This window comes from Manis javanica, chromosome 11, assembly GCF_040802235.1.
Source record: "Manis javanica isolate MJ-LG chromosome 11, MJ_LKY, whole genome shotgun sequence".
Classification (NCBI taxonomy): domain Eukaryota; kingdom Metazoa; phylum Chordata; class Mammalia; order Pholidota; family Manidae; genus Manis; species Manis javanica.
Window position 1 is genome coordinate 21,385,841 of NC_133166.1, and position 12,259 is coordinate 21,398,099.

Genomic DNA, 12,259 nt, shown 5'->3' on the forward strand with positions numbered 1-12,259 from the left:
TTTGCCCTTGTTACCCCCTTACCAGCTGTGAGACCTTGGTCAAGTTACTTCAATTTTCTGTGACTCATTTTTTTAATCTTTAAAAAGGGAAAGGCAGTTATAATACTATATAATTCCTAGGTATTTATGAGGATTGGATGGGATAATTCATATAAAGAATTTACTGCAATGCTTGGCATAGATTAGCTACTCAATAAATGGTAGCTGTTATTCATATTACCCTTCTGAAATGAAGTATTGAGTTTACTGTGACTTTTAGCATGTGAAGAAAGAACAATGTTTTGGATTTAAAGCATTTTTATTAGAGAAATAAAGTGCTGAACATATTAGTTTTTGTATTTTGGGATTTGTTTTCTGATTATTGTTTTCTTGGTCTTCTTGGCAGAGAAGCTCCAGTTTTGGCTGTTTGGCTGGATTTCTTGGTGAACCAATGCAAATATGGTATGGCCTTTGCCTCTCCATCAACTTTTTAAGCTTTGTAGTCTAGTTGAAAAAGGTTGGATTGTTCTGTTGAGTTCACTAAGGTTGATTTTTTTCTAAATTAAAAATGTCAGTGAATATGAGAAACACCCTTTTCTAAATTTTTTCTAACTGTACTAGTCATTTGAGAGGATCCAGTATTTCTCTGTAGTACCCTGCCCCAGAACCAAAGAAGGAGTGTGTTATTAAAAATTCTATGCATTTATTTATATTGGTGGTAATATTATCCATATTTTTGAATTTATGGTTTTGACAGTATGTTTTGTTTAAGCTGTGGAGTTATGGAGGGGAAAACCAACTATACATTCTAAATGAGCATTAGGTGAAAGCCTGCCTGCTCTTCAACCAATTGCCAGTGTAGGTACACTGTCTTCTGGATGGGAGTTCGCATGAAACTTTTGAATGAGGTCTATGTTCCCTAGTATGGTGTATAAGGTTGTTAGTTTGGTAACCTGTCCCTGACTCCCTCTCCATTGTCATTCATTGTCTGTCCTCCAAGCTTGCACATTTTACCTCTAGTACTAAGGAAGTGCACATGGTACTGTGTTTACAGTTCTTCTGATGTGCTGTGCCTGTTGTTTCAGAGTCTTTGCACATGCTCCTCTCTGGGCCTGGATGTTCCTTTGAAACTCTTAATTGGTGTAACTTCATTCAGCACTTAAGGCTCAGCTTTAAAGGTTAAAGGTTAAAGGTTAAAGCTTTTAAAGGTTAAAGAATTATCCTTTTCCAGAAAGCTTTCCTTGACTTTCCTAGGTTGGGATGGGTGCCCCATCTCTGGGTTGGCCTGATTATAACTATCCATTTATTTATTATTTATTGATTTCCTCCACTTGGACTAGGCAGGGGTTGTATCTGATCATCCATTTGTTATCAAGAGCCCATTTTTGGACCTTGCACAGAATAGGCATCAGTAAGGTCTCGTGTGAATCCATAGTGTCTGGCTGGTTTGTTAGCAGCTGTAATTTCCTAACTAGTTGACACTACTCCATGTTGTTCTAGGCTGAGTTTTAGTAGAATGGCTTTACTGTTGTGGCCATTGCACCTTGTGTTGTCTCCACGTCAGCCCACTCTCCTGGGGCTTTTCTTTATTTTTTCCCATAGCTGGGTCAGTGGAGCTGTGTACGCCGTAGACATACTGATACTCAGAAAGAACTTGATTGGTGACAGATCCTGGAATCTCACTTGGGGTAAATGAAGGTTACATTGGTAAATGGAGAAGTTGGGACCTTATGCTTGCTTTTCTAACTCTTGGTTCTTTTCTCTGCCTCTAGGTTTCCTCCTTATTAACCTTTCCATCAGTTTTAACATTTAGACAAAATGAATGCTACAGAACCAAATTTTATCAGTATGCTGTGCATATTTCTTGAACCTAAATTCAGGACTTGACTTAGCCTGTTACAGTGGTGGGATGATGGACACTTTAGGAAATGTGGGGTTTTTATGTCTGTCCTATTAAGCCCTTACTTAGTAACTAGTTGCTGACAGGTAATTTAAATTATGGCTTCCAAAAACATTTTGCTGATTAGTGTGTTAGTAGCAGGCAAAACAATCATTTATGTATGACATTCATTTAGTTAATATGGGTGTCAAGTTCTGTGCTAGGTAGTTTCTGCTGATACAAAGATGAGTAAGGTATGGTCTTTGCCTCTAAGGAGCTCCCAAGTGCGAGAGAGAATGTATGAACAAACACATTACAGTTCAGTGTGTTGTAGATATTGTAAAATAACTAGCAAAGAGGAAAATGTTAATACCTTTTTCAAGGAACTGTTCTTGGAAGAGTAGACACCTGAAAAAAGACTAAGACTTTTTTTGGAAGATTCTGGATGTAGTATCAGAAGACATGGATTTGAACCCCAGCTCAGCCACTTATTAGCTGTCTGACTTGGGGCAAGTTGTTTAAAGCACTTGGAATCTCAGTTTTTTCCCCTGTAAAGTGAAGATAATCATATCCGTATCTACCTTTGAAAGTTGTGAGGATTTAATACATGTCAAAGAACTTCATAAATGTGCTATGCAAATATTAATCCTGGTTTTGTTTTTATTTATTCATTGATGATAATATTTTGACAGATTGGAGCATGAGTTCTTACTCAAAACAGAAATAAATGAGAAAAAGATTGGTCATATTAGGATGTAGGTATCATTTATGAAGTGCTAACACTGTAAGACTCGTGAATTAAGGCAAAGAGTTTTAAGTCCAGAATCCATGAAACTTTGAGTTTGTGCTGCTGTGGAAGATACTGCTTAGGGTGCTTAAGGAGTGATCTGAAAAAAATAGTGCAGTTCTAAACCACAATGAGCTAACACCTCCCACCAGTTAGGATGGCCAACATCGAAAAGACTAGGAACAGAAAATGCTGGTGAGGATGCGGAGAAGGGGGAACTCTCCTACACTGCTGGTGGGAATGTAAACTAGTTCAATCATTGTGGAAAGCAATATGGAGGTTCCTAAGAAATCTAAAAATAGAAATACCATTTGACCCAGAAGTCCACTCCTAGGAATTTACCCAAAGAAAACAATCTCTCAGATTCAAAAAGACATGCACACCCTTATGTTTATTGCAGCACTTTTTACAATAGCCAAGATTATGGAAGCAAGCTAAATGTCCATCAATAGATGAATGGATAAAGAAGAGGTGGTACATATATACAATGGAATACTATTCAGCCATAAGAAAGAAACAAATCCTACTATTTGCAACAACATGGATGGAACTGGAGGATATTATGTTCAGTGAAATAAGCAGGCAGAGAAAGACAAGTGCCAAATGATTTTCCTCATTTGTGAAGTATAACAACGAAGCAAAACTGAAGGAACAAAATAGCAGCAGACTCACAGACTCCAAGAAAGGACTAGCAGTTACCAAAGGGGAGGGGTGTGGGAGGGCGGTTGGGGAAGGAGGGCAAAGGGGATTGTGGGGTGTCATGATTGGTGCACATGGTGTGTGTGTGGGGTCTCGGGGAAGGCAGTGTAGCTCAGAGAAGACAAATAGGGACTCTGTGGCATCTTACTCCACTGATGGACACTGACTGCAATGGGGTATGAGGGGGGACTTGATAAAAAGGGTGAATGTAATAACCACATTGTTTTTCTTGTGAAACCTTCGTAAAAGTATATATCAATGATACCTTAATAAAAACAAAAGAAAACAAAAACAAAATAGTGTGGTTCTGAGTGGCTTGGGTGGCAAGTCTGAAGTGGGAAGATCTCCATTTCTTGTTAAAAGACTTAAGTCTGTGCCACCATTCAAATTCACTTAACATTTTAGAATTGCATTTTCACTATCAATAAGATAGAGATATAATAGTTAATTTTGCAGACTGAGAGGATAAATTAGGTAAAGTGCACACCACTAGCTTTAATCAAATTAAGTTAATTTGTAGAATATTAAATTTTTTTTCCTTTCAATACACTAGACTACTTTAGATAATCTTGCTTTAAATAATAGAATTGGCATTCTATCATTTATACTCTACTAACACTGATAATATTTTAACTTTCTTCAAGTTTATTTCTTAGAATAATTTTGCAGGGTGAATTTAAATCCCTACTCTTGCACTTACTGGCTGTGTGATCTTCCAAGTTATATAATCTTACAGAAACCTTATTTTATTCATTTATGAGATGGGGATAAAGTGGTATTTACAGTATATAGTTGGTGGGAGGATTAAATGAGATAATTAGATAAATTACTTAGTTTGGTGTTTAGTACTATGATTTCAATAAATGTTAGCATTGTTATTATTACCACTTTGATTTTATAAATGAGGAACTGGATACAGATTTAGCAACCTGATTAGATTTTCTTATAAGAAACCAAGGATGGGATTCAATCCAGGTTTGTGTGATGCTAAAGCCTTTGTTTGCTCTTTATCCTTTTACCAGGATATATTTTGTAATTAACTTTTTCATTTGTATGGAAATATATTCTGAAGTACTGTAGTGTGTTTGGAAATAATTTGTTTTACTCTTAGGTAGTTGAAAGTTTTTAGGGATGTTTTAGATAGTTAAAACTTTTCAGTGGTGTTTTACTAATAGTTTACATAAACTCAGAACTTAATTGGTTAAGGAAAGAATTCTTTGGCCTAATTTCTGTGATCAGACACAATTTAAGGGCAGATACTCTGGGGTCATGATCAGTGGTTAGTGAAAAGACCAATGTGTTTTTTTCCCTCCTAAGCAGATTTACTGAGGCAAAAATGACAAGTAATAAATGACACATTTAATGTAGTTGCTAAGTTTTGACATAGGTGTATGCCTGTGAAACCATCATCACAATTCACGTAGTGAATGTTTCCATCACCTCCCAGAAGTTTCCTGGCACCCCTGGTACCAGGGTTTCAATAAATAAACCAGTCTCTTCCTGCTCTCCCTGATTTCCCTCCAAACAACCATTGATCTCCTTTACTATAAAGTAAACAGAGGTTTTGAAGTCAAACCAATCGGGATTCAGATTCCTAGTGTGCTACTGTATTCGTTAGGGGTCTTTGGAGAAGTTATTTCCTCTGTCAGCCTAGTTTATTCATCTGTATAAATAGGGATCGTATCACCCGCCCATAGGACCATGAGGAAGATGGAACAGTGTGTAGAAAGAGGCTAGCGTGGAACCTGACACATAGGGGACCTGCCATCACTGGAAGCCTGTATTTCCAGCCCAGCGTTCACTTGGTGCCCCTGAGTGCAATTAGAGTTCAGAGCTCCACAATTCTTTTCTGTCACCTAGACCTTGTGTCCCCCTCCCACCGAATGAGTTTTTAGTGTTGTTGAAACAGGAAAGTTTAGATTTAGGCAGTTTAAAGCCTTAACAGACTTTCTGGTACTCCTGTCTTCCCTCCTCCATGCCCGGTGTTTCACATGCTATTATGAGTAGATGTTCTTCATAAATAAGCAAAGAACTCCACAGCAGATTTTTGAGTTCTTTATCCCCGAGTTTAAGTCTTGTATTGTAATAAAGCTGCATGAGCAATGAGCTTGTAGTCGAACTTTTGGGTTTCAGTTTCCATGCTGCCTTGTTTCTGAGCTTCAGTTTTCTCACATAGAAAGTTGGGAAGGCTCATACCACACAAATTCATTGAGAGAATTAAAGGAGAATTTTGAAAATGAATTGTATGATGAAGTCATAGTACATCTCCATCATCCCATGCTTGCCTTGGAGTGTTAGAACTTTGTAAAGTTCTGATGGCATTTAAATTTGGCCTCCTAGGAGGTTTTTTTAAAAGTATATTTTATTAGGTTTTGCTGATCAGTAGCACAAAAAAGTGAAAACCAAAGGTTAAAGTGCTTAGCATTTAAAGTCAGAGAAACTTTAATTCAAAGTTTAGTAGCTGTGTGACTTTGGTCAAGTTACTTAATTTCTCTGAGCCTTAAATTCTCACTTGACAGTAAGGCATGTCTAGTGTATCTCAGGGTTGTGAGGATTAGAAATAATGTGTGTGCAGTGGTTGGCGTAAAGTGGATACCCAGGAATGCTAGTTTCCTTCTTTTCACTTCCAAAATTAGAAGTGTGGGGGTTACTTTTGCCTTCCTCATTCCTTCATGCAGTTTGGCCCAAGCATAGCCATTAGGTAGTGTCTCCCATTTCCCATTTAAGTCTGAAAATGCAGTTTGGGGTTTATGATGTTAGCAGTTATTGTAAAGGATTTTTTTTTCCTCTAATAATGGGAGGAGCTGAAGCCATGCTTTTGTATTTTCTTATGAATTCTCAGTGCTGTAGCTGGAGGTGTTTTGTACTGTGGGAGCCAGGGAAACCAGGGGCCGTTTTCTTGTCTATTCTGTTTGTTTGAGTTGGAGAATTGTGTAAAGGTTTCTTAGTGAATAAAGAGGATTTGCTGAGTTCAGATTCTTCCTCCTGGGCGAGCCCAGAAATGACCTACTTCGGTGGAAAAACAAATAGGAAAATGTAGGTTTAACTGGTGAGTTCTACTTGTAAAATTGTCAGGATCTTTGAGTTTGGGGGCAATATGGAAGAGTTGATTCTCCATGTCCCTCTTCCCCTCCAGAGCATTTACTGCCCAACACAAAGAGGGCTTTAAGATGGAGGTCTGCATTGTAATTTCCTAGAAATTGCTGCTTCTGGTAATAGCGTATTCAGTTTGCACCTCTTTGCTGCAATAGATGAAACAATGGGGACAATAAAGCCATTTATCTGATAGCTGTAGCCTCAATGGGATGTTTGTTTTAATAATGGTATAATTTCCAGGGCTCATAAATTGTGATTTTATTCTCATGGAAATAACTGCCCGGTGGTATTTGGATTCTCAGGTCTCCTATTGTGGATAATTTCACTAACATTCTGCCTAACAGTTCCCTTTATTCCAGACTCGTTTTAGATTGTTCAGGCTGGTTGGGTAATTAGCCCAGTGCAGAGCCAATTTTCTTACTTTGGGGCTGGCAGGTGGTTACTAGGTAACTAGAGGATCTTCTGAACAGGGAAGAAATTCTGCTTAGGGATTAAAGGCAAAATACCGGAGTTTGGTTTTGATTGTCATCTGGGATTTTTTTAAAAAGGTTTTATCTATCTGATGCCAAAATATCTGGATGAAAATAAAAAATTTAAGTTATCTGAATATTTATTTTCCATGGACCAAACATCCCATTGTATTTGGGAAAATGGTGTGTTTTAGTCTTTAATTTTCATCTGTGTGTTTTGCCGGGGAATATCCACAGAGGCCAAAGGATGGTAACAGCTACCACAGGCTAGATATTGCCCTCCATGTTTCCTATACATTATCTCTAAATTGTAATTAGAGCCCTGAGAGGTGGGTATTGTTTCTATTTTACCCATGCAGAAACTTATATTCAGAGAATTTAAGTAACTAAATTAAGGTATCTCAGCCAATACGTGGCAGGCACTTTACCAGAGTCAAAGCTCTTAGTAGGTTTTCAATTATAGTATAAGGTATTCTGAAGATACATTAAAGTTTCTGCATATTAAGCTCTTAAATATTACAGTGATTGGCTCAGTAATATATTATGAATTAATATTTATCATCAGATGTATATATATGATTGTTCTTCCTGTCATCTAGTCTTGTATTACAACAGTAAGGTACATGGAGTAGTTTGATTGTTTTACCAAAACTAAAGGCCTTCCGGACATAGAATTTGTTATTTTTTTAAGTCATGCTTGCTTTTTTTTTTTTAAATTAAGGTATTATTGATGTACACTCTTATGAAGGTTTTCATGTGAAAAACAAGGTGGTTACTACATTCACCCATATTATCAAGTCCCCCCCCCCGATACCCCATTGCAGTCACTGTCCATCAGTGTAGTAAGATGCCACAGTCACTGTTTGCCTTCTCTGTGCTACGCTGTCTTCCCCATGATCCCCCCACACCATGTGTGCCAATCATAATACCCCTCAATCCCTTTCTCCCTCCCTCCCCACCCGCCCTCCCCCACCCCTTCCCTTTGGTAACCGCTAGTTCCTTCTTGGAGTCTGTGAGTCTGCTGCTATTTTCAGACATACAGTTTTGTTTTTTCCTTCAGGTTTTTAATTAATTAATTAATTTTGTTATCATTAATCTGCAATTACATGAGTGACATTATGGTTACTAGATTCCCCTCATCATCAAGTTCCCATCACATACCCCATTACAGTCACTGTCCTTCAGCGTAGTAACATGCTATAGAATCACTACTTGTCTTCTCTGTGTTGTACACAGACATACAGTTTTTTAAAAATTCTTTCAAAGGTACTAAAGCTTGGTATAGTCAGTGGAAATAACCTCAGACTTGGAGTTTGGGGCCTGGGTTTTAAAATCTTGGCACTGCCACTTATTGTGTGATCTTGGATAAACCTCTTAATCCTCACTGGCTAGTCCTTAGCCCTTGCATAAGCCTCATTTTGCTCATATGCAAAATTGGGATATGATACCCAGTTTACAGGGATGTTCGGGTTAATGGATGTGATACTGCCTAGCATATGCCTGTAACACAGTTGGGACGCAATAAGTGCAATAAATAATTGTTTCCTTCCTTCTTGGCTAGTTCTACTACTAGTGAACTATTGGTATAATTTGATTTTTCTCTCATCTTTGGCCACAGGATTTATTAAAAAATGGCCAACTTCTAGGTCCATTATGTTACACTTCATGTTGATGCTGTTAAATTGAGTTCATTTTTCTCTAGGAACTTGCTGCCCAAACTTGGTAATTTGTTTAAGGGACATTTAGACAGCTGGTTCATTGTTTACACTTTCTTGGTTGAGAGAGTAAGTGCATATGTGGAAAGGGCATTGGATTTGTGATCATACAAATTTGGCTGAAGCTGAGTTTCCTGGGACAACTGACTTCCTCTGTCTTTCATCTGTTGTGAGGATAAGTGAGATAATGAATATGAAAATCCTTTTAAGTTGAAAAACTGTATCTGATGATAAATACTACATTCAAGGGCTAAGGGCTTGAATTAAGAAAGGAGACATTTTGATGAGTTTTAGCTCTTGGGGACAGCTGAAGAGAAGAGGCCAGAATAAAGTCCTGGGCAGAGAAAGTATTGAGTGAATATAACTGAATGGTGGAAGTGAGATTGGGGTGGGGGTTGGAGTACAACTGTGAAGCAGGCCAGGGGGACTTAGGGAAGAGCTTAGATACGAAATTTTAATCCATGGAGCAAGGAAGAGGGAAGCTTCTTGATTAGAGAAACTTAGAACACTGGGCAGTGTGTGGATAACTGATTCTAAGAGTAGGGATGGTTGTAACAGCTGCAGCTTCTCTCATGAGTACACTCAAGTTGAAATCCCAATTTTAAGTCTTCTAGGAATATGTACAGAAGCAAAAAAAGTCAATTTTGTTTTATTCCTAGCTTCCCCTACCCCCCAACAGCTAAGTGAGTCCATTTTAGGGGGAAAGTTCCAAGTGAATCTTGTGGTTATTGTACAAGAATCAATTGGTGGCTCTCAGGTGAGCACATTGGCATATTTTCATTTCAAGAGGCAGGTGGCTGGCAAGTGGGGGATCTCCTTTCACAGACTAGAAAGCTTAATTTTATGTAGTCATATTCAGGTTATCTCTTCCCTGAAAATTGTTTCTGTTTACTGCATTTCCATAATGCATATGGTATTTTCCCTAAGTGGAACATAAACCAAAATTTTTATTGTGTTTAATTATTGATTTATCTGAATGCTGCAGTGTATTGGTTAAAGATTTTTTCATGTGAAGAAAGCCTTCTGGCTCTTGATTTTGGTATTACACCAGTTTTATTCATTTTTCTTACCGCGGCATGTCAGTTTTTCTTCACAAGTGACTGCATCATGTTGTGCAGATCATTGCCTTCTCTGTTGAGTGGTGTGGTAGAATATTTCTTCTACCAGACAGTTCCAAAGTCTCCATTTAATTTGTTTATAAGAACATATTTAGGCTTTTTTCTTCTATGTCCTTTGTCTGCAAGTATGAAGGTCTTGCATTGATTAGGTAGGAGATGAATTTCCACAGGCTCTGCTCATAATCACTCTGTTACTTTCATGTTAACTTTATATATAATAATGTCAACTAATATTTACATAATTATTTATTTGTAAAATATTTTATGTTACTTAATTTTTCTTCCTAATGATCTGTTTCTTGCCCTAAAGTGGTAGCTCTTTTGGGGCAGGACCATGTATTTTTTCATCTTTGTATTTGCGGTATTCAGCACAAATCTCATAATGATGATGCTAGCTAACACTGTGCTGCTGTGTGTCAGGCATTGTGCCGAGTGCAATATTTGTTTTAATCCTTACTATCTCCATTTTATAGAAGGGAAAACAGACTCAGAAAAAGGAAGTAACTTGCTCACTTTCTAAACTAATGAAGGGAAGCAGCTGTGATTAGAACCCAAGCAGTCTGACTTCAGAGCCTATATACCTACCCCTATACTGTATTTTCTCAGAAACATCCTGTGAGAGTATAGAGGCATATAAAATTATATTATCTATCTTATTTGACTCTTAAAATTCTGTGAAGCAATTATGCTGCATCCATTTCATAGGCGAGGAAAAGTGAACTAATTATGCAAGGTCATACATTTGTTGAGTGGCAGAATCGGAACTCCAAATCCTAGAGCTGACTCCAGCTCCAGTATTTTCCCCTCTTCTATCACACAGTAGCTGTTGGTTAAAGTTACACATCTATTTTCTTAGGAATTCACAATAATCTTTATAGATATGGAAGATAGATTCCTTTATCTAGACTAACTGAAAATAAGAGACAGCCTTTAAAAAAAATCTTTTTCTTTCAAATCCAAGGAGCAAAATTCGCTGGTAGATAGACTGTGAGAATCCCTTGACAGTAGATAGGGCAACGTGTGTGTGTGTGTGTGTGTATGCATGCATGAGATCTATTTTCCTAGTACCTGGCACACAGCGTATTTTCTGTAAAGTTCCTGAGGGAATGCATGATTGAAAAATTTTATGCTGAGTCTAGTATTAGCAGAGTGGTGATGATAAAATTGCTAGTTTACTTTTATATCCTATACTTTCTCCTGATTGCCTCATTTTTAGTTACTGTTTGATTGTGTGAGAATTACAATGACACTATAGTGACATTTAATATAGTTAAGCCAGTATATGGTAAATGTCTATAACAGAGCCTTCATATGAGAGAGCAATTCCAGTTATGTATCTGTAATATTTGAAGAAACAGTTTTTCTGATGTCTGGGTGAACCTAATTATACTCTTTCTGATTGCCTTGTCAGATTTTTTGTATTTCTTTGAAGAAGATATGACAGTGGCAAATTAGTTTTCTTTTTTTTTCCCCCTAAGTTACGCATTTTGAATGAATTGAAGTGGTGCTATACTGTGATTTCTCTTTTTTATACTAACAGGAGGCTAACTCAGCAGTATATCATTAGAATATTCACAAACTTTGAAACTTCAGTAGAACTGGAGGAGATCATCATCTGTTCCTCTCTCACCCTCTCCTATATTACACACATGAAACTGGAAACCTAGGGAGTCAGTTGATTTGTTCAGGGTCATAGTTTGAAAATAGAGAATCTGGGACAGAACCTAGATTTCTCTGTTTTTGCCACAGCACATCTTTTCCTTTGAAAACTATTTTCTTGCTTTGGCAGTTTTAAGCCAGATATTTCCCTAAAGGCGATGTCACATGTCCAGAGTCACAAGCTTAAAGTGTTTTGCTTCATCTGTCCTGCAAATAGACAGGTAGTTAAGAAGTTAGGTGGCTAGACAGATTGAATGTTTTTTGACAGGAACATCCTAATAGTAAAAAACAGATCAAGGAACTAGTTCTATTAACAGCCTTCCTCCAGGTCTTTGAGAAGAATCTGGTTTTGCTTCAATTAGCTTCTAGGCAGTATTACATTCAAATACAGTCATGTCATCACTTCCTACCTACTTGGTTTTCTAGGTATATTGCCCTGAATTATTTTTGTGTGTGATTATAGTTCAAAATATTAGAGAATTCCGAAGCCCCTTTTCCTATTTTAGTCTGACGTGGTTGTTATGCTCATGTAAATTACCCCTCACCTAAGAATGTCATAATTGATTCTACTGTTCCAGATTGTAGATTTGAGTGTCAGGTAGTAATTGACACATTTACTGGATCTTTTAAGAGTTAGTTGTTTTAATGTGGAAACTGTATGAGATAAAAAATTAGCGTTTTCAGTATTGATTAGTTGGCTGCAGACCTGTCACTTAGCACACATCAATCCAACTGTTTTTTCACTTTGTGAGTGTGCATGTGCATGCATGTACATTGAAGATCAAGATTGGGGAGGGGAATGAATATTCATGAGCATATATGAAAATTTGTCTTAAAAAAGTTTAATAAACATGCAG

General features: G+C 37.4%; 1 protein-coding gene across 4 annotated transcripts in view; it reads left to right on the forward strand.

Annotated features, from left to right (window-relative positions):
• FAM168A (family with sequence similarity 168 member A) overlaps positions 1 to 12,259 on the forward strand; it is a 244,535-nt gene that overhangs the window by 11,554 nt on the left and 220,722 nt on the right. Inside the window, exon 2 of one of the 4 annotated variants that reach the window (XM_037026204.2) lies at positions 386 to 441. The exons of the other annotated variants lie outside the window; for them this stretch is intronic. Coding sequence (XP_036882099.1) covers positions 439 to 441 — 3 coding nt within the window. The 5' untranslated portion in view covers positions 386 to 438. The remainder of the gene's footprint in view (positions 1 to 385; positions 442 to 12,259) is intronic. 4 annotated transcript variants of the gene reach the window in all.